The sequence below is a fragment of the Marmota monax genome, unplaced genomic scaffold (genome assembly GCF_021218885.2).
Source record: "Marmota monax isolate L192 unplaced genomic scaffold, Marmota_monax_Labrador192_F-V1.1 WCK01_AAM20220418_F8-fsc00108, whole genome shotgun sequence".
In the NCBI taxonomy this organism is placed as follows: domain Eukaryota; kingdom Metazoa; phylum Chordata; class Mammalia; order Rodentia; family Sciuridae; genus Marmota; species Marmota monax.
In genome coordinates, this window is record NW_026694593.1 from 5,241,298 (window position 1) to 5,258,408 (window position 17,111).

Below are 17,111 nucleotides of genomic sequence, written 5' to 3' on the forward strand. Positions count from 1 at the left end.
AGTATGGGGAGCTGTGTACATTGCAGAGAAGGAATGGCCAGGTTGAGAATGAACAGATCTGAAATCCTGATATAGAAAAGGAAACTCAACTCAAGGAAAGTCAGGCTCCCAGTGCCCACTGTAGTTTATTTGTAAATGAATGGGGAAAGATGGTTTCAGTCTACAGGGAGGTCAGGGGGTTCCTCCTCATCAGAGTCAAACTCAACATTTTCATCTTTTATCCATCGACCTCGTCCATCTGGGATCCATCCAGAGCTGGAAACATCAGAGAAAAGACAATTAGTCAGGGAGGTAATATAATTTGTGGCAATAAGAAAAAATATTAGATAGGTTTGAAAAAAGGAGGGTCAGGTAGCATGTGGTGGTACACTTTTATTATAATCTTAGCTATTTGGATCACAAATTCAAGGCCAGTTTGGGCAACTTAACATGACTCTGTCTCAAAATAAAAAATGTTAAAAAGGGGGCTGGAAATGTAGTTCAGTGGTAGAGTGCTCATCCAACATGCAGAAGGTCCTGGGATCAATCCTGAGTACCACAAAAAAAAAAAAATTAAAAGATAAAGGGCTGAGGTTGTGGCTCAGCGGTAGAGCACTCGCCTAGCATGTGCGCGGCGCGGGTTCAATCCTCAGCACCACATAAAAATAAATAAATAAAATAAAGATATTGTGTTCAACTATTTAAAAAAAAAAAAAAAAAAAGACAAAGGAATCTTGGGAGTGTGGTGGTCAAGCCTAGCATGGAAAAGACCCTAGGTTTAATTCTCAGTACTGTGGGAAAAAAGAGGTCAGAGAGAAAACAGAAAACCTGAGGAAAGTAATTCAGCATATTCACCTTCGGAGTGTGAGGTAATGGTCCAGGGCTCGTCTTCTTGTGGGGCTCATAGGTGCAGGGGTTGAGACAGTCGCTTTCTCCTTGGCCTGTGGGCCAGCCTCTGGCTCAGGTTCCCTATTGATCTTCTTACTTTGGAGCTGGACCTCTGGGGTTGGCAAAGGGGAACAGGAGACAGAAGGACCAGAGGCTTCTGATCTGGGTAGAAAAAAATAAGAGCCTATAAAAGCAGTAATGGAAAGGGCCAACTATCCTATGACTCCCAACCTCTTAAAGCAATGTTTTCTAAATAGTGTTCGTCAAGATATCAATAAATATCTTTCGGGCTGGGGATGTGGCTCAAGCGATACCGCGCTCGCCTGGCATGTGTGCGGCCCGGGTTCAATCCTCAGCACCACATACAAAGATGTTGTGTCCACCGAAAACTAAAAAATAAAATATTAAAAAATAAATAAATAAATAAGTAAATATCTTTCATAAATATTATTTTGGAATCATGAATTTGGGAAAAGCTAGCTTAACATTTTAAAACTTTTAATCTTTTTTTTTTTTAAATGACATTACTATTTTTAGTTGTCAATGGATCTTTATTTTATTTATATGTGGTGCTGAAATTCGAACCCAGTGCCTCGCACATGCTAGGCAAGTGCTCTAACACTAAGCCACAATCCCAGCCCTAAACTTTTTATCTTAAAAGACTGTATATTGAGGCTGGGGATGTGGCTCAAGCATGCGTGAGGCCCGGGTTCGATCCTCAGCACCACATACAAACAAAGATGTTGTGTCCGCCAAAAACTAAAAAATAAAAAAATAATTTAAAAAAAGACTATATTTAGCAAGGTGTAGTAGTGCATGCCTGTAATCCCAGCAACTTGGGAGACTGAGGCAGGAGGACCACAAGTTCAGTAACTTAGGGAGACCCTGTCTCAAGATAAAAAATAAAAAGGACTGGGAATGTGACTGAGTGGTTAAGTGCCCTTGTGTGCTAGCATATGCCTGTAATCCCAGCAATTCAAGAGGTTGAGGCTGGATCACAGGTTCAAAGCCAGCCGCAGCAACTTAGTGAGACCCTACCTCTAACCACTAAGCCACATCCCCAGTTCTTTTTTACATTTTATTAGAGACAAGGTATTGCTGAGTTGCTTAGGGCCTTGCTAAGTTGCTAAGATTGGCTCTGAACTCATGATCCTCCTGCCTCAACCTCCCAAATTGCTGGGATTACAGGCATGTGCCACAATGCACAGTTCTATCTAAAAATTGTTTACAAATAAGTAAAAAAAAGGATTGGGGATGTAGTTCAGAGGTAGTGTCCCTGGTTCAATCCCCAGTACTACATAAACAAAGAAGCAAGCAAAAAACCCTAAAACAATTCAAACCAAGTCAAACACCAGTATTCCTCAGAATACATTTAAAAAAAACAATAAATTTAGAACCATCTATTTTCTTCTGTCCTCCCTACTTCTGGCTTTCCCATCCCACAGACCTGTACTTCCGACGGCAGCAACTGTTATAGTGGGGAGCTCTATGCAGAGCATTCTGGGTGATAAGTCGAGTCTGAGTTAACAGAGGAGCCTGGTATGGAAATGAAAGAGTCAGAGCCTTCAGAAACAAAAGTTCTTTAAGCATAATGTATGCAGCAAAGTCTGTCTGTCTGTCTGTCTGAATATCTAAACCCCTCCCTCTCTGATTACCTCAGCTTTGGTCTCTTCCCTCCTCAATTCATTCTGTTGTCTTGGATTTTGCTCTCTTCCTTTTCCTGGCTGCTTCTTGCCATAGAAAAGCTGCAGGCCTGAGGAGAAAAGGAAAGAGAACTGAAAACCTAACACCAAGGGCTGGGGTTGAGGCTCAGCAGTAGAGCGCTCGCCGAGCCCGTGCAAGGCCCTGGGTTTGACCCACAGCACCACAGAGTGGTCTGTGGAAATTTTAAGTTTATTCTCTATCTCCTGACTTCCCCCAAACTTACTAGACAGATGCTTCTTTCCTGAACGATGGGCAGTCAGCATGGCCAGTGTGTCCAATACAGGTCGATGGGGGCAGATGGCACAAGCAAAGCTGGGAAGGGGGAGAGAAGAGGATAAAAAGCTCAAGGACAGAGGAGTTTCCTGCGGTGGGGAATTTGTCCCACCCTATTCTAGCAATCCTTTCCAAAGCCTAACCCTCAGGTCTCCCGATCTCCACCTTTTCCAGTCCTCACTTCCCACCAAAGAATCGTAGATACTCCTGATTCCTTAATAACAAAAGTTTGTTGAGCCAGAAACCCTTAGGTTCGATCCAATCTTTGCCCTCACCGTCCATCCCGTAGCATCAGAGCCTCATCCTCCGGGATGTAACTGGCCAGCAGGTCCCCAACCCTTCGTTTCTGCAGGGGACAGAAGAAGTTTGGAAAGGATCCGCGGAATAGGAGAGATGGGTGGAAGGTAAATAATAGGGATGAGGAGCCAAGTGGAATAAGGGTCGTGGGGAGAACAGCGATCATAAGAAGAGCTCCTGGGAGCCTGGCTCCGCGCTAGGCAGCTCACACTCTCAACCTGGGCTCCACATTAGGTTCTGGTCCCTCCATAAGAAGAAGGGATCACTCCCATTTCTTCTCGTCTGGATCGCTCCACTACCAACGCAGCTGTTGCCAGGGCAACATAACAGAACTCCTTCACAGCCTTCAGAAGGCAGCTGAAGATGCTCCAGACCCTCTACTAGCACTTACTTTGAGTACATTGAGCTGACTCCAATCATCGCCTTCCCTCTTGAAAGACATCACGAACTTGAGCCCTAGAAATGATAAATTCTCTTGGGCCGGCTTCGCCACTCCTTCAGGCTACCGTAGGAAGAACGGAACATCTCCGTCCCTTCTTCCGGTCTCTTCCGGGTTGGTCTCCGTAAATTTCCGGAGGTGCGCTTCCACAAATGCACCGCGCGATCCCGAAAGCCCGCCTCCAATGTTCTGAGAGGACTGCATTTCCTATGGTGCGCTGCGACCCCTCCGACGCGGAGCCTTTTGGGAAATGAAGTCTTTTTTTCAAAGAGCTTGCCGCTCAGCTGGGTCGAGGCCCTAGCATCTTGACGGATTCCAGGCGTCGGAAGGGACCAGAACCTAATGTGGAGCCCAAGTTTGAGGGTGTGACCTGCCTGGTGCGGAGCCAGGCTCCCAGGAGCTCAGTGGAATGTGCCCTACAAACTCTCGCAGTCTTCGAGCGTCTCGTCAGGGGCCACAGCCGACCTAGGGTGGGCCCGAGGTGCTCCTGACCCTAGCAGATGAAACTCAGGACGGCGCCGAGCCGGAACGTGGGGGCCCCGGGAGGCCTGGCCGCCGTACTAGGAGACACCCTGAGGAACGCGGGTTGAGGAGGGGGCTAGAGTTCAAAGGTCAGAGGTCACCGCAGCGAGGCGCGGCGAGGGGATGAAAGTCAGAGGGTGTTGAGACTCCAGGACTGAATACTCGGGACAGATCGGTGGGTGGGCGAGTTGCAGAGAGGAAAAGCGGAGCGGGGGCGCGGAGGGAGGCTTAGGAACGAAGGAGAAGGAATTCCCTGGATAGTCATTCCCTGGGTTGGAGCGACACTGCCTGTCACTTAACCGGGCGACCTCTTTCGCGACCCCAGCTGTCCGGGTGAGGAGATGGCTTCTCCCTCTAGACAGCCCCCCTTGGGAGGCTCTGGGCTGCTGCAGGGCAGCCGGGCTCGTTCCTACGGAAGCCTGGTGCAGTCCGCCTGCTCCCCGGTGAGAGAGCGGCGCCTGGAGCACCGGCTGGAACCCGGAGACACCCTGGCCGGGCTGGCCCTCAGATACGGAGTGACGGTGAGTCTCCCGGAGCACCGTGTGCGCGACCACCCGGAGAGGCCCGCGCCCGGCGCAGACGGCCCCTTCCGCCGTCTCCCGGGCGCGCCCCTGCGTGCGCGGTGGCCTCTCTTATCTCGGGTTCCCACTCGGTGTTGCGCTGCCTGGTGGGGACGGAGCCTGTCCCACGGTGCCGATGCAGAGAAGTAGTTCCAATGGTTATGCCAGACACCGTGCCGGGCGTCGTGTGCAGGAGCCGGTTTCAGCCTCGCATCCCTCCAAGTACACACCTATTGTTTTTTTTTTTTTTTTTTTTTGCGTCGGAGAAACTTGAGACAGCTTGGCTAACCAGTTTGATCAAGGTCAAATAACTGAACATCAGAGTTGGAATTCAGACAAGTCTGTCTGACTCTAAAGACCATATTATTAACCACATAGAAAAAATTTAATTGAGAGATTAAACATTTACAGCAAATAATGAAGAGATGGTTTTTAGCTCTCAGTGCCTAAAGTGTTTATCTCTTCTCATTCTTGTTTCCTCCTCAGGGCTCTGCTTTCTTTCCAGGTGCAGAACACGTACTCTGTACATCAAGTATTTCAGGTCATGATTATGGGAAATTTGATATATGTAAAAATATATTGCATTAAGATGGGCGTGGTGGTGTGTGTCTATAATCCCAGTGACTACTCCAGAGGCTGAGGCAAGAGGATCACAGGTTCAAGGCCAACCTCAGCAACTTAGTGAGACCCTGTCTCAAAATAAAAAAAACAAAAATGACTGGGGATGTAGATCAGTTGTAGAGTACCCCTGGGTTCACTCCCAAGTACAAAAAATTAAAAAAAAAAAAAAAAAAAAAAAAATATATATATATATATATATATATATATATATATATATATTTATTTATAACATTAAAGTTGATGAGATTCCGCCCCCCATGTCCTATTCCATCTCATACAAACAATGTTGAATTTAGACAACATTTTTATACTTTGTATATTTATTTATTTTTCTTGTTGGTACTGGGGATTTAACCCCAGGGCATTTTACCACTGAATCACTTTTTATTTTTTATTTTGAGACAGGGTATCACTAAGTTGCTGAAGGCCTCACCAAGTAGAATTATTATAGGTGTGTATCACCATACTCGGCTTGCTTTGTACATTTAAAGCACTGTGATAACCCTTTTTGGAGACAGAAACATAAATATATGGTTGCTGTGCTCATGTAATTTACAGTCTAGTGAGAATGGACAGAGATACAAATAATGATTATAGGTGAAAGAATGTGGTGAGTTTGTAGTGGTAATTACAAGTAGTGGGAAAACAGAAAAGATTAACTTTTGCTTGGAAGCAGGCAGGGATAGCCATCAGTGCAGGTTTTAAGGGTGCTATCACATTGAGCTTTGAAAGACTTCCTCTATACTCCCTTCCAACAAACCTATTTAATATAGTTATTTATATCTTTGTCTTTCCAATAGCCTATATCCTAGAGAGTAGGAACTTTTTCTTTTCAACTTTGTATGTCTAAAGTCTGGCATTGTCTCAGATACTTAGAAGCTTGAAAGATTTTTTTTTTTTTTTGGAATGAAGGAATGAAATTGAGGCTGAGTATCTACAGGTGGAGGAGCTGGGGATGTGGCTCAAGCGGTATCACCCTCGCCTGGCATGCGTGGGGCACTGGGTTGGATCCTCAACACCACATAAAAATAAAAGATGTTGTGTCCACCGAAAGTTAAAAAATTCTCTCTCTCTCTCTAAAAAAAAAAAAAAAAAATCTACAGGTGGAGATTGGGAGTATAAGAAAGGGAACATTTCAAGTAGAGAGAGTGACCTAATAAGCAAAGGAAGTGAATATGAAATTATAGGGCATTGTGTGCATATACAAATATGTAACAAAATATTTCATCAGTGTGTACAACTATAATGCATCAATCAAAAAAAAAGTGGAGGAAAAAAGAAAGTATATAGGACAGCCTCTTGGTCTCAGCAAAGGCTTGCAGGTATGTCAAGGAAATTGGGGGACCATGGGATATAGCTCTCTGGTAGAGCATCTGCATATGCAAGGCTCTGGGTTCAATCTCTAGCACCAAAAAACAAAAACAAAACTCAGTAGATAATAAGTGATTTCCTGGGTAGTCCAGTTTCCCTCCCCTTATTTTTTAGTGCTAAGGATCAACCCAGGTCCTTGCACATAGATAAACATTCTACCACTGAGCTACCCCCCAGCCTGATATACCTTCTTTTTTTGTTTGTTTTGGTACTGAGGATTGAATCCAGGAGCACTTAACCACTGAGTCTCATCCTCAACGCCCGGCCCCCTTTCCTTTTTTGAGTTAGGGTCTCAGTAAATTTTCTGAGGCTGGCCTCAAATTTGCAATCCTCAAAAAAAAAAAAAAATTGCAATCCTCCTGCCTAGGCCTCTGGAGTAGCTGGGATTACAGGCATGCACCACTACCACCACCACCCTCATCCTGAGGGTTTCTTATATCCCTGAAAAAAGATCTGTAGTCTAATGAAGAATTTTAGGTTCTGGTTCTATTCTGCTTAGTAGCTGTGTCTCTTCTCATTTGGAGCCTCAATTTTCCCACTATTTGTAAAATGAAGAAAGTGTATTAAATAATGATATTTACTTAAGTTATTACCTACCTATTAATTAAGGAACACTTAGCATATGCCAGGCTCTATACATATATTATCTGATATTATCTTCATAACACTATGAAATAGGTATAACCATTCTTACTTATTTATTTATTGTGGTGCTAGAGATTATACCCAGGGCCTCAAGCATGATAGGTAATCACTCTACCACTGAGCTACCTTCCTAGTCCTTATTCTCATTTAAAGATGAGGAGCCAGGGGGCTGGGGATGTGGCTCAAGCCGTAGCACATTTGCCTGGTATGCGTGCGGCCCGGGTTCGATCCTCAGCACCACATACAAATAAAGATGTTGTGCCCGCCGAAAACTAAAAAATAAATATTAAAATTCTCTCTCTCTCTCTTTAAAAAAGAAGAAAAAAAAAAAAGATGAGGAGCCAGTATGGTGGCATATACCTATAATCCTAGCTACTCTTGAAATTGAGGCAGGAGGATTGAAAGTTTGAGGCCAGCCTGGGCAAAATAATAATACCATGTGTCAAAATTTAAAAGGCTGGAGGTGTAGTTCAGTGCCTTCCTAGTATGCATGAGGCCCAGGATTCAATCCTCTGTACCACAGAATAGATAAAAACATATATCATAAATAAATTGAAAGTAAGACTTAGGAAGGCTACACAGACAGTATAATTGGTATAATTAGGATTCACACCAGGTCATCTCATATTAAAATCCTCACTTTTAAGCCAGATGTTGGTAGTGCCTGCCTATAATCCCAGCAAGTTGGGAGGCTGAGGCAGGATGATGACAAGTTCAAAGCTAGCCTCAGCAATTTATTGAGACCCTGTCTCAAAATAAAAAATAAAAATGGCTGAGGCTGGGTGTGGTGATGCTGTCTTGTAATCCCCGTGGTTTGAGAGGCTGAGGTAGGAGGATCATGAGTTCAAAACCAACCTCAACAACTTAGTAAGTCCCTAAGCAACTCAGTGAGACCTGTCTCTAAATAAAATATAAAAAGGGCTCTGGATGTGGCTCAGTGGGTAAGCATCCCTGGGTTCAATCCCTGGTACCAAAATAAATAAATAAATAAAAATACAATTCTTACTTTTGCCAGGTATGATTCATACCTATAATCTCTGCTTCTTGGGAGGCTAAGGGAGGAGGATCACAAATTCAAGGCCAATTTATCAAGATTAAGGATGAGGATATAGCTCAGTGGTAAACGATTCAGTTTTATATATATATATATATATATATATATATATATATATATATATATATATGTTCATATATTATCTGATATTATCTTTATATTTTTTTTTTCCACAACTTAGACCGTATCTTAAAATAAAAAATAAAAAGGACTGGGGATGTAGCTCAATGTAAATCACCTCTGGATTTAATCCCCAGGTCCAAAAAAAAAGTGATTTTCCAAACTGGTGCCAATATAAAATGAAATTATAATAAAATTGACACTCTGCCTTCTGATAATACTAACATACTCTATCTTTAGTTATTATATTTTATCATCTAGTTTATTCATAATGAATAAGTAAACCCCTGCTGGGTGCCAAGCTCTGTGAGATGCTAAGGTACACCTTGGGGATACAGAGACATCAAGTCACCATCCCTGCCCTTAAGATTCACAGGAGGGCTGGAGATTTTGCTCAATGAGAGTACTTGCCTAGCATGCACAAGGCCCTGAGGTTCAGTCCCCAGCACTGCATTAAAAAAAAATAATCATAAAGGGGCTGGAGGTGTAGCTCAGTGGTAGAGTGCTTGCCTCGCATGCATGAGGCCCTGGGTTTGATCCTCAGCACAACATAAAAATAAATAAATAAAAATGAAAATATTGTGTTCATCTACAACTAAAAACTATTTTTAAAAATAGTAATCATAAATAAAGACACAGGGTTTGAATAGGTGCTGGGGATATAGCTCGGTTAGTAGAGTGCTTGCCTCGCATGCACAAGGCCCTGGGTTCAATAACACCGTCAAAAAAAAAAATGCTACAAAGACACAGGGTTTGAGTAAAACATTCATAGAAGTAAATAACAATATGGTAAGGCAATGTGTTTTGTGGTTTTTTTCTTTTATATTTTTTCATTACTGGTGATTGAATTCAGGGTCTCTCATATGATATGCAAGCACTCTACCACTGAACTATTCCCCAGCCATTTATTTATTTATTTACTTACTTATTTGGTACTGGGAATTGAGCCAGGGAGCTTTACCACTAATATTTACCCAGCCCCCTCCTTTTTTAAAAATTTGAGACAGGGTCCCCTTAAGTTGTCCAGTCTGGTCTTGAATTTTTGATTTTCCTGCCTCACCTTCCTTAGTTGCTGGGATTACAGGGATGCACCACCACATCCAGCTTGTTTTTGTTTTTTGTGTAGTTCCATGGATCAAATTCAGAGGCTTGCACATGACAGGCAAGTCCTCTGTTATTGAGCTATCCCCTCACCTCGAAGGACCAGTATTATTACATCAGTTACAGCTGTGAAGAAGGTAACACAAAAGGAGTGTTGATGAGTAAAAATTCTCCAAGCAGAGAAGGGGAGAGTGGGGAGGCATTTCAGGCAGAAAGAGCAGCTTGAATAAGACAAAGTATGAAAGATCATGGAATCTTCAAAGAAAAATGAAAAGTTCAGGATAGCAAAGTTTGTATAGATGGCAGAAGACAGACAAGGCTAGACATTTCTGGACTGAGAAAACTAGACTGAGAAAACCCTGAATGTTAATTTATTTTTCATTTTTGGTGGTGCTGGGAGTGAACCCAGGGCCTTGTGCATGCAAGGCAAGCATTCTTCCAACTGAGCTATAACCCCTGATTTTTACCTTTTAGCCAGTGAGGATCCATAGGAGTTTATAAGCAGGCTAGTGGGTTAATCAGATTATTTTTCTATTTGTGAAGAGGAAGATGAGTAGAAGTGAAAGAGGAAGAGCAACTACACTGTTGGGATAACTCAGATGAGAAATATTAAGGGTTTATTCTAGGGCAATGGCATTAGACATGAAGATAAGATCAGATGAGGCATGTCTGTCTGTCTCTCTTTCTCTCACTCTCTCTTTCTTCATTATTGAGTATTGAACCCAGGTCTTTGCACATGCTAGGCAAGCACTCTACCACGGAGCTACATCCCCAGCCCTGCCAGCCCAGATTTTTAGAGCACTTTTGTTGTCCAGTTTGGTGTGGATGATAAAAGTACATGATAAGGGGCTGGGGATGTGGTTCAAGTGGCAGCAGGCTGGCCTGGCATGCACAAGGCACTGGGTTCGATCCCTAGCACCACATAAAAATAAATATATTATGTCCACCTAAAACAAAACAAAAACATGATAAGGATGACATTGAGCTGGGTATTGTGGCATTTGCCTGTAATTCCCTGATACACTGGAGGTTGAGACAGGAGGATTGCAGATTCAAGGCCAGCCTGGGCCACTTAGTGAGAGACTCTATTTCAAAAAATAACTTTGGGGGCTCGGGATGTGGCTCAAGTGGTAGCATGCTCGCCTGGCATGCATGAGGCACTGGGTTTGATCCTCAGCACCACATAAAGATAAAATAAAGATATTTAAAAAATGAATAAATTTAAATAATAATAATAATAATAATTTTTTAAGATGTAGCTTAATAGTAGAGCACTTGCCTAGCATGTGCGAGGCCCTGGGCTCAATACCATAAAAAAAAAAAAAAAATCAAAATCAAGCCAGGCATGGTCACTCACGCCTGTGATCCCAGTGGCTTGGAAGGCTGAGGCAGGAGGATTGTGAGTTCAAAGCCAGCCTCAGCAGCTTAGTGAGGCCCTAAGCAATTTAAAGAGACCTTGTCTTAAAATATATTTTAAAAGGGAAAGGGATGTGACTTGATGGTTAAGCACTCCTAGGTTTAATCCCTGGTTTAAAAAAAATTAAATAAAAAAATAGGGATATAGCTCAGTGGTAGAATACCCCTGGGCTCAATTTCCAGTACTGGGGGTGGGGGGGAAAGATGTATTTCCAAGCAGGAAATACCACTGAGCTGCATCCTCAGCCTGACATTGCAAGACCAAGTAGATAGATTGTGATGGCAGTCACTGTGTTCAGTGATGAATAAATATTTTATGAAAGAAATTATTATAGTGTGAAAAGCATTCCCAGGAGGAGTAAAAGGCCAAGGATTCTAGTTCTACCCCAGTTTAATTTACTAGAATTTTTTTTTTTTTTTGCCATAATGGGAATTAACCCAGGACTTCACATGTGGTAGGCAATCACTCTACACTAAGCTATGTCCCCAGCCCTTTTCATTTTATTTTGAGTCTCACTAAGCTGCCCAAGCTGGCCTCAAACATGTGATTCTCCTACTCAACCTCAAGAGTAGCTGGTACTGCAGGCATGCACCACCATGCCTGGTTTATAAAAGCTTTTTGCCTCAATAATTTTTAAAAATGTAAAGGCGGGGCTGGGGATGTGGCTCAAGTGGTAGTGCGCTCACCTGGCAGGCGTGCGGCCCGAGTTCGATCCTCAGCTCCACATACAAACAAAGATGTTGTGTCCGACGAAAACTAACTAACTAACTAAATAAATAAATATTTAAAAAAAATGTAAAGGGGCCCTAAGACTAAAGAATATGAAAATGGCTTACATATAAATAGGAATAATGTCAGCCCTATGTATTTTAGATTGGTTGTTATGATACGACTGTACAATTACTTTAAAAAGTTTTAGATACTATGTAAGATTGATCATTGTAACTGTTATTAATCTTGATGGCTTTTTTTAAAAGATGGAACAGATCAAGCGTGCAAACCGCCTTTATACTAATGACTCCATCTTTCTGAAGAAAACTCTCTACATCCCCATCCTGAGAGAGCCCAGAGACCTGTTCAATGGTTTGGATTCAGAGGAAGAGAAAGATGGAGAGGAAGAGGTAGACCCACGTAAGGATGAAGTTCAGCTACACTCAGCTGAGAGGAAGAAACAAGAGACAGGTTCAGGCCGTGCCAATGGTGAAGCTCTCCCTAAAGCTGGCCAGGAACCCCCTACTCCCCTCCATGACCTCTCTGCCTCTGATTTCCTTAAGAAGCTTGATTCACAGATCAGCCTGTCAAAGAAGGCTGCTGCCCAAAAGCTGAGAACAGGGGAAAGCAGGTGGGTCTTGAGTAGTTCCTTGTAAGTCCCTGCATAGATTCCTCCATCTTACCTAACCATAAACACAAGTGCCAGCAGAAATGAGGTGATACCTTTTCCTTGGTGACCCCAAGACAGTGAGCAGAGCCAATGGCTGCTGGATGGGTTGAGGTGGTGGGAAATTGGGTTCCATGTTATCAGTGGAATAAAACAGTTGACTTCTTCCTGCTCTGATAATCCATGCAGGAGCATTAGTATTGAGAAATACATCTTAGAACAGCTAGTTCAGGAATCAAGAGAGGAAGAGAGCTTCCCCTCTTCACTTGGCCTATTCTCACGTTCTTCCCTTCATCTATCACTCTTTCCCTGCTTTTCTCACCTGCAGGATACTTGGGGAAGATGCAGGTCTCCATCAGAGCTCCCCTCGGATGCAGCAACGAGCAGTCCTAGGTCCTGTGCCACTGACCCGGACCTCTCGGACCCAGACACTGCGGGACCAGGAGGATGAAATCTTCAAACTCTGATGTTCCCAGAACTGAGAGAAGCAGTATGTTGAAGAAGCAGTGTGAGGGGGAGAGGAGCCTGAGGTGAGGCTCAAGGACATGGCTTCCCAGCCTGACTCCCTCGACTCCTGCTGTCTTCTCCAGCCTCCCCGTAGACCAAGAATTCCTTGGCCTGGGCATTTTTCTGGCAGGAGTTCGAGATGGGGCCTAGACCCCTCCCTAGTTCTTGGGCTGAATCTAGAGTTTTCCTTTAGATTCAAAAGGTTCTTTTTATACCCTTGCTACCTTTCCTATCCCTTTCACCATTCTCTGGCCTTAGAGCAGAGAAGCAAAGACTCCCTTTCAACTTCTTCCCTATCTCCACCTGTGTTACCTAATTTATTTGGTGCTATATTGAAGTAATATTTATTTGCTGTATCTAACTCTTTCCCACTGTTAGCTGAAAATGTGATTTCTAGAGCCCTGGAATGAGGGGAACCCAGACACAATTAAGTGGTCCGTCAGCTTCCCCACTCCTTGCCCACGCATGTTATCAAGGACAGGGGAATCGTGGTCTAGCGCTGTCATGGAGAACAGTGGGCTGTGCCAAGTCTTTTCCCCAGTCTCAAGGTGAAGGATTTGGGTTCAGTCTGACCAACTAGGTCCCTATACTTCTAAGAAAAAGCAGCAGTGTAGAGACCTGAATTCTCCATTCTTCCAGTTCACCCTTCTGACCTCTCTCTGCTCAACCTGCAGTGGAGCTAAGGGATAGAAGAAGCATTGCCTTGGGGTGTGAGAAGGACAGTTGTGGGAGTCTCTTTGTTACACCCCCTCCCCACTAAAGCCTGTCTGTGTACGCCTTGTCCCTTACTGCATATTTATTTGCAATTTGTAGCACTGGTTTGCGGTACAGTTTGTTTTTTTGTCTTAAACAGAAGAAGTAGACAAGGGAACCTCAATAATACTGGAAATGTTTGGAAATAGTGAGAGGTGAGACAAGTGGTGTTTATATACCTCCTTTCCTCTGTGATGATCCTAAGGTATAAAAAACTGGAGAGATTAAACATTGAGCCCTATGCACATTTTAATAGTTTTATTTCCCCTGTGAGAATCTCCCTTACCCTAGTTGCTTCTTCCTGCACTCTAAAACAGGCTCTGACATCTGGGCAAACTCCACCTAGAGCTGGGAGTCTAGAACATCTCTAAGGGCCACCTTACCCCCTCCTGTCTTTAGTGTCCCCAGAGGGGTTATATGGGCTGCACCCCTTCCCTTGATTCATGGGAGAAGGGGCTTCCCTGTTTCAGAGTCCCTCATGGGAGAAAGATCCAAGTTTCACTTCGCCTTTTTCAGGCTGCTTTGTTTCCTGTGCTAGGGCTGGAGTGGGAAAGAGTCCTCACCCCTCAGCATTGCTCCTTCTCCACCAGCAGTTTGGGGGCAGGGTGGTCTCAAAGTCTAAAGCACTCTGGAGAGCGAAGGCTGAGGATTGAAAAGCGTTAGTGCAGATGAGCAGGGTTAGAAAGCCTGTTATCTGTTTTCCAGCTGGCCACGGGAGGCGGTGCTGGGTTCAGAGCTTTCAGAGCTTCCCCTCATCCAGCAGCTTCCTGAGCCCATCGCAGATCTTGCCAAGGTGCTGAGTGAAGCCAGGCCCGTAGAGGGCTGTGAGCAGCCCTGGGTCAGAGAAGTGATCAAACACGTGGCGAATGCGGCCCTGTGACTTGGGTGTGAGGTGGTGCTGCACCAGTTCCAGCAGCGTGTCTCGGCACTCAGTGAGCAGGCTTGCTAACACGGCAGCCTCGAAAGTGAAGTCCACCTCGCCAAAGCTCAGTGCTGTCATGGCACCCTGCCGCAGCTTCTGGCGAAAGTGGGTAGCCAGGTCCAGCTCGCTGGGGCCAAAGCTGCCATTGCGGTGCAGCACAGCCACCTTGACAGCCACCTTGATCAGGTCCTTGATAACCCGCTGGGCCTGGGGCCGACTGTGCGTGTACTCTTTGGACACACGGTACAGCTCGTCTAGCACCTCGCTGCTTGTCTCATCAATGAAGAGGTGAACCACAGACCGACCTGCCATCTTACTTAGTAGTTTCTTCTCCGCTTGCAGTGCCAGACTCTTTGAGCTGAAGGACTCCATGGTGTCTGGGAATGGGTATGTGGACAGTCACTAGAAGAGAGGCCACAGGCTTCCTTAGAAAGAGAGAACCGGCTTTTCCCCTTTCTGTTGCTTCTGTGGTTCCTTTGTCCTCTTTCCCCTGGGCCCCTCCATCCTCTCTGCCTTGCTGTTGCTTTTTTCCTTTAGTGCTGTATGAAATCTTGATCTCCAAAACAGCCCTGAAGAGCGTGGGTTACCCAGACTGGAGGACCGAGCACACAGAGAAGCTAGCCTCCAGGAGTTGCAAAGCCTCAGGGGAAGTAGTCTGTTGCTGCCACAGTGGAGAGAGTGGGGCTTACCTGGCAGTTAATTCTCACAGCTATCATTTTTGGATGCTAACTGTATACCTACAGCTGTAAGGTATAGACATCACTCTTGATGTTTTACTACTGAGCAAACTCAGACTTGGGTTAAAGTATTTACCCAAAATCAATCACAACTGGTTTTTTGGTCTCCAAAAGCCCATCTGTACTATATTGCATTTTTATCTTATTTGTTTTCAATACTTGGGATTGAATCCAGGTGTGCTCTACCACTAAACTACATCCCAGCCCTTTTTATTTTATTTATTTATTTTGCAGTGCTGGGGATCAAACCCAGGGCCTTTGTTCATGCATTCTACCACTGAGTCTCATCTCCAGCCCCTCAACCCTTTTTATTTTTTATTTTGAGACAGGGTCTTCCTAAGCATCTGAGACTGTCCTTGAGTTTGCAATCCTCCTGCCTTGGCCTCCCAAATCACTGGGATTACAGGTGTGCACCACCATACCCAGTCACTGCTTTGCATTTGAAAAAGTGACAAACACAGGGACCCAAGGAGTACTAATACGAATACCTAACATTTACTCAAAACCTACTGTGTGCCAAATGCTTTATATGAATTACCTGTCTACCCAACTGTATAAGGTTGGTATCCCCATTTTGCAATGAGAAAAACTGAAGTTAAGAGAAATTAAGCAGTTTGGCTGAAATCACTAGTAAATGATAACAATGGATGTCAAACCAAATAATCCAAAAAGCCCTTCTTCCCCAGAGCTGTCAACGAGGTTGAAGACACTGAGCAAGTCTGAGAAACAAGCACCTCAAGAAGGGCAGGTAGTCCTAAAGCTCTGGTCTGCTGAGCTGAACTAGAGGCCCTCCTAGTGATATATATGATGAATATGTCCAGGGTTCTCCCCCCAGGATCCTCGCCTGTGGTTCTTCTGGTTGTTTTGCTTCTTACTTCCCCCTCCCCTGCTCTGCAGGATGTGGTGGCTGTGACCGCAGTGAGGAGCAGCCTGGTCCTCTCCCCTAAATGAATATGGGAGTCTGAAGAGGCAGGGGAGGTGGGTACCTGAAGGGGTTTCTTCCCCAGCTGAATCATTCCAATGGGAACCTTCAACATTGATTTGCCTCTGGCTTGCCCTGGGGCTTTCTAGATGAGGCTCCACAGCCACCGGAAGAGACATTGCTCCATGTGAGCCTTCCTTCCTCCTTGGCCTTCCTGTTACCCAGCTCTGCGTTGCCCTTATTGCCATCTCACATTTGGTTCAGTCTTCTCACCCTCTCCTCCTTACAGTGTCCCCTTTTCTCCCCTCCAGGCTCTGCCTTTAATTCTGGCCATGGTCTCCCTCTGTCCTGACCCACCTACCTCCATGTCTTTGACATTTCCTTATATCTTCCAATCCTCGCCACACACCCATACCCACCCTCAGCCCTCAGCCCTCCCCACCCACACCCCTCTCCCAAGCCAGGACTTTCTTTCCCAGGCGCCTTGCCCCAGGGAAAACTCAACTTTACTGGGTTACTTACAACCAAGAATTCTGCACGTGTAAGCTTCACAATATAGAAAGCTAAGGTCTGAAACAGCTAGAGACCCTCTGCCCACCGTCACCCTGAAGTCTACCTTCTGTCATTGCTGGTCCCTCACCTGTCACGCACTGGTGCCAGTCTTGCCTTGGATGTTCCCGGAGAGCTGGCAGAATGGAGAAGCTCCTAAGTGAGAGGCCCTCTGGCCTGGCCCCACCCCTCAAGCCCCGCCTACCTACTCTGTGCTCTACCTCCGGTTCACCATCCCTGTCGCCAAGGGGGCCAGTGGCCAAACGGTCACCTAGACATAAGACGAAGGACAAAAGGAATAGAAGGTCTCTGATAAAACCGACTTGACTCTTTGAAACAGGCAGAAGGGGAT

General features: G+C 44.8%; 3 protein-coding genes across 6 annotated transcripts; 1 reads left to right on the top strand and 2 right to left on the bottom strand.

Annotated features, from left to right (window-relative positions):
* Positions 1 to 95: 95 nt before the first annotated feature.
* Positions 96 to 3,714, bottom strand: Scnm1 (sodium channel modifier 1). Of its 4 annotated transcripts, none has more exons than XM_046421620.2 (7): positions 3,533 to 3,714; positions 3,120 to 3,190; positions 2,795 to 2,883; positions 2,523 to 2,620; positions 2,315 to 2,403; positions 835 to 1,029; positions 96 to 255 (listed from the first exon to the last, which is right to left on the bottom strand). In XM_046421620.2, the coding sequence occupies exons 1-7, from the start codon at positions 3,581 to 3,583 to the stop codon at positions 156 to 158; spliced, it is 693 nt and encodes a 230-aa protein (XP_046277576.1). In that variant the 5' UTR covers positions 3,584 to 3,714; the 3' UTR covers positions 96 to 155. The 4 variants fall into 4 exon arrangements, with proteins under 4 accessions (XP_046277576.1, XP_046277577.1, XP_046277578.1 ...); XM_046421621.2 differs by lacking the exon at positions 3,533 to 3,714 and adding an exon at positions 3,351 to 3,438; XM_046421622.2 differs by lacking the exon at positions 3,533 to 3,714 and adding an exon at positions 3,360 to 3,436.
* A 61-nt stretch (positions 3,715 to 3,775) lies between these two features.
* Positions 3,776 to 13,650, top strand: Lysmd1 (LysM domain containing 1). The gene is made up of 3 exons (XM_046421623.2): positions 3,776 to 4,623; positions 11,969 to 12,333; positions 12,698 to 13,650. Exons 1-3 carry the CDS (start codon positions 4,444 to 4,446, stop codon positions 12,834 to 12,836), a joined length of 684 nt encoding a protein of 227 aa, XP_046277579.1. The 5' UTR covers positions 3,776 to 4,443; the 3' UTR covers positions 12,837 to 13,650.
* A 222-nt stretch (positions 13,651 to 13,872) lies between these two features.
* Positions 13,873 to 16,945, bottom strand: Tnfaip8l2 (TNF alpha induced protein 8 like 2). Its single transcript, XM_046421624.1, has 2 exons — positions 16,851 to 16,945; positions 13,873 to 14,953 (listed from the first exon to the last, which is right to left on the bottom strand). Exon 2 carries the CDS (start codon positions 14,921 to 14,923, stop codon positions 14,369 to 14,371), a length of 555 nt encoding a protein of 184 aa, XP_046277580.1. The 5' UTR covers positions 14,924 to 14,953; positions 16,851 to 16,945; the 3' UTR covers positions 13,873 to 14,368.
* Between the last annotated feature and the right edge of the window lie 166 nt (positions 16,946 to 17,111).

What these genes read in the sequence shown, in the direction of transcription:
- Scnm1 (XM_046421620.2), bottom strand. Translation starts at nt 3,583, where the DNA reads ATGTCTTTCAAGAGGGAAGGCGATGATTGGAGTCAGCTCAATGTACTC. An exon ending in CTGATGCTACGGGATGGACG is followed by an intron (nt 2,884 to 3,119) that starts GTGAGGGCAAAG and finishes CCCCCTTCCCAG; the next exon opens with CTTTGCTTGTGCCATCTGCC. An exon ending in TGCTGCCGTCGGAAGTACAG is followed by an intron (nt 1,030 to 2,314) that starts GTCTGTGGGATG and finishes TTTTCTACCCAG; the next exon opens with ATCAGAAGCCTCTGGTCCTT.
- Lysmd1 (XM_046421623.2), top strand. Translation starts at nt 4,444, where the DNA reads ATGGCTTCTCCCTCTAGACAGCCCCCCTTGGGAGGCTCTGGGCTGCTG. An exon ending in CCCTCAGATACGGAGTGACG is followed by an intron (nt 4,624 to 11,968) that starts GTGAGTCTCCCG and finishes TTTTTTTAAAAG; the next exon opens with ATGGAACAGATCAAGCGTGC. An exon ending in CTGAGAACAGGGGAAAGCAG is followed by an intron (nt 12,334 to 12,697) that starts GTGGGTCTTGAG and finishes TCTCACCTGCAG; the next exon opens with GATACTTGGGGAAGATGCAG.
- Tnfaip8l2 (XM_046421624.1), bottom strand. Translation starts at nt 14,923, where the DNA reads ATGGAGTCCTTCAGCTCAAAGAGTCTGGCACTGCAAGCGGAGAAGAAA.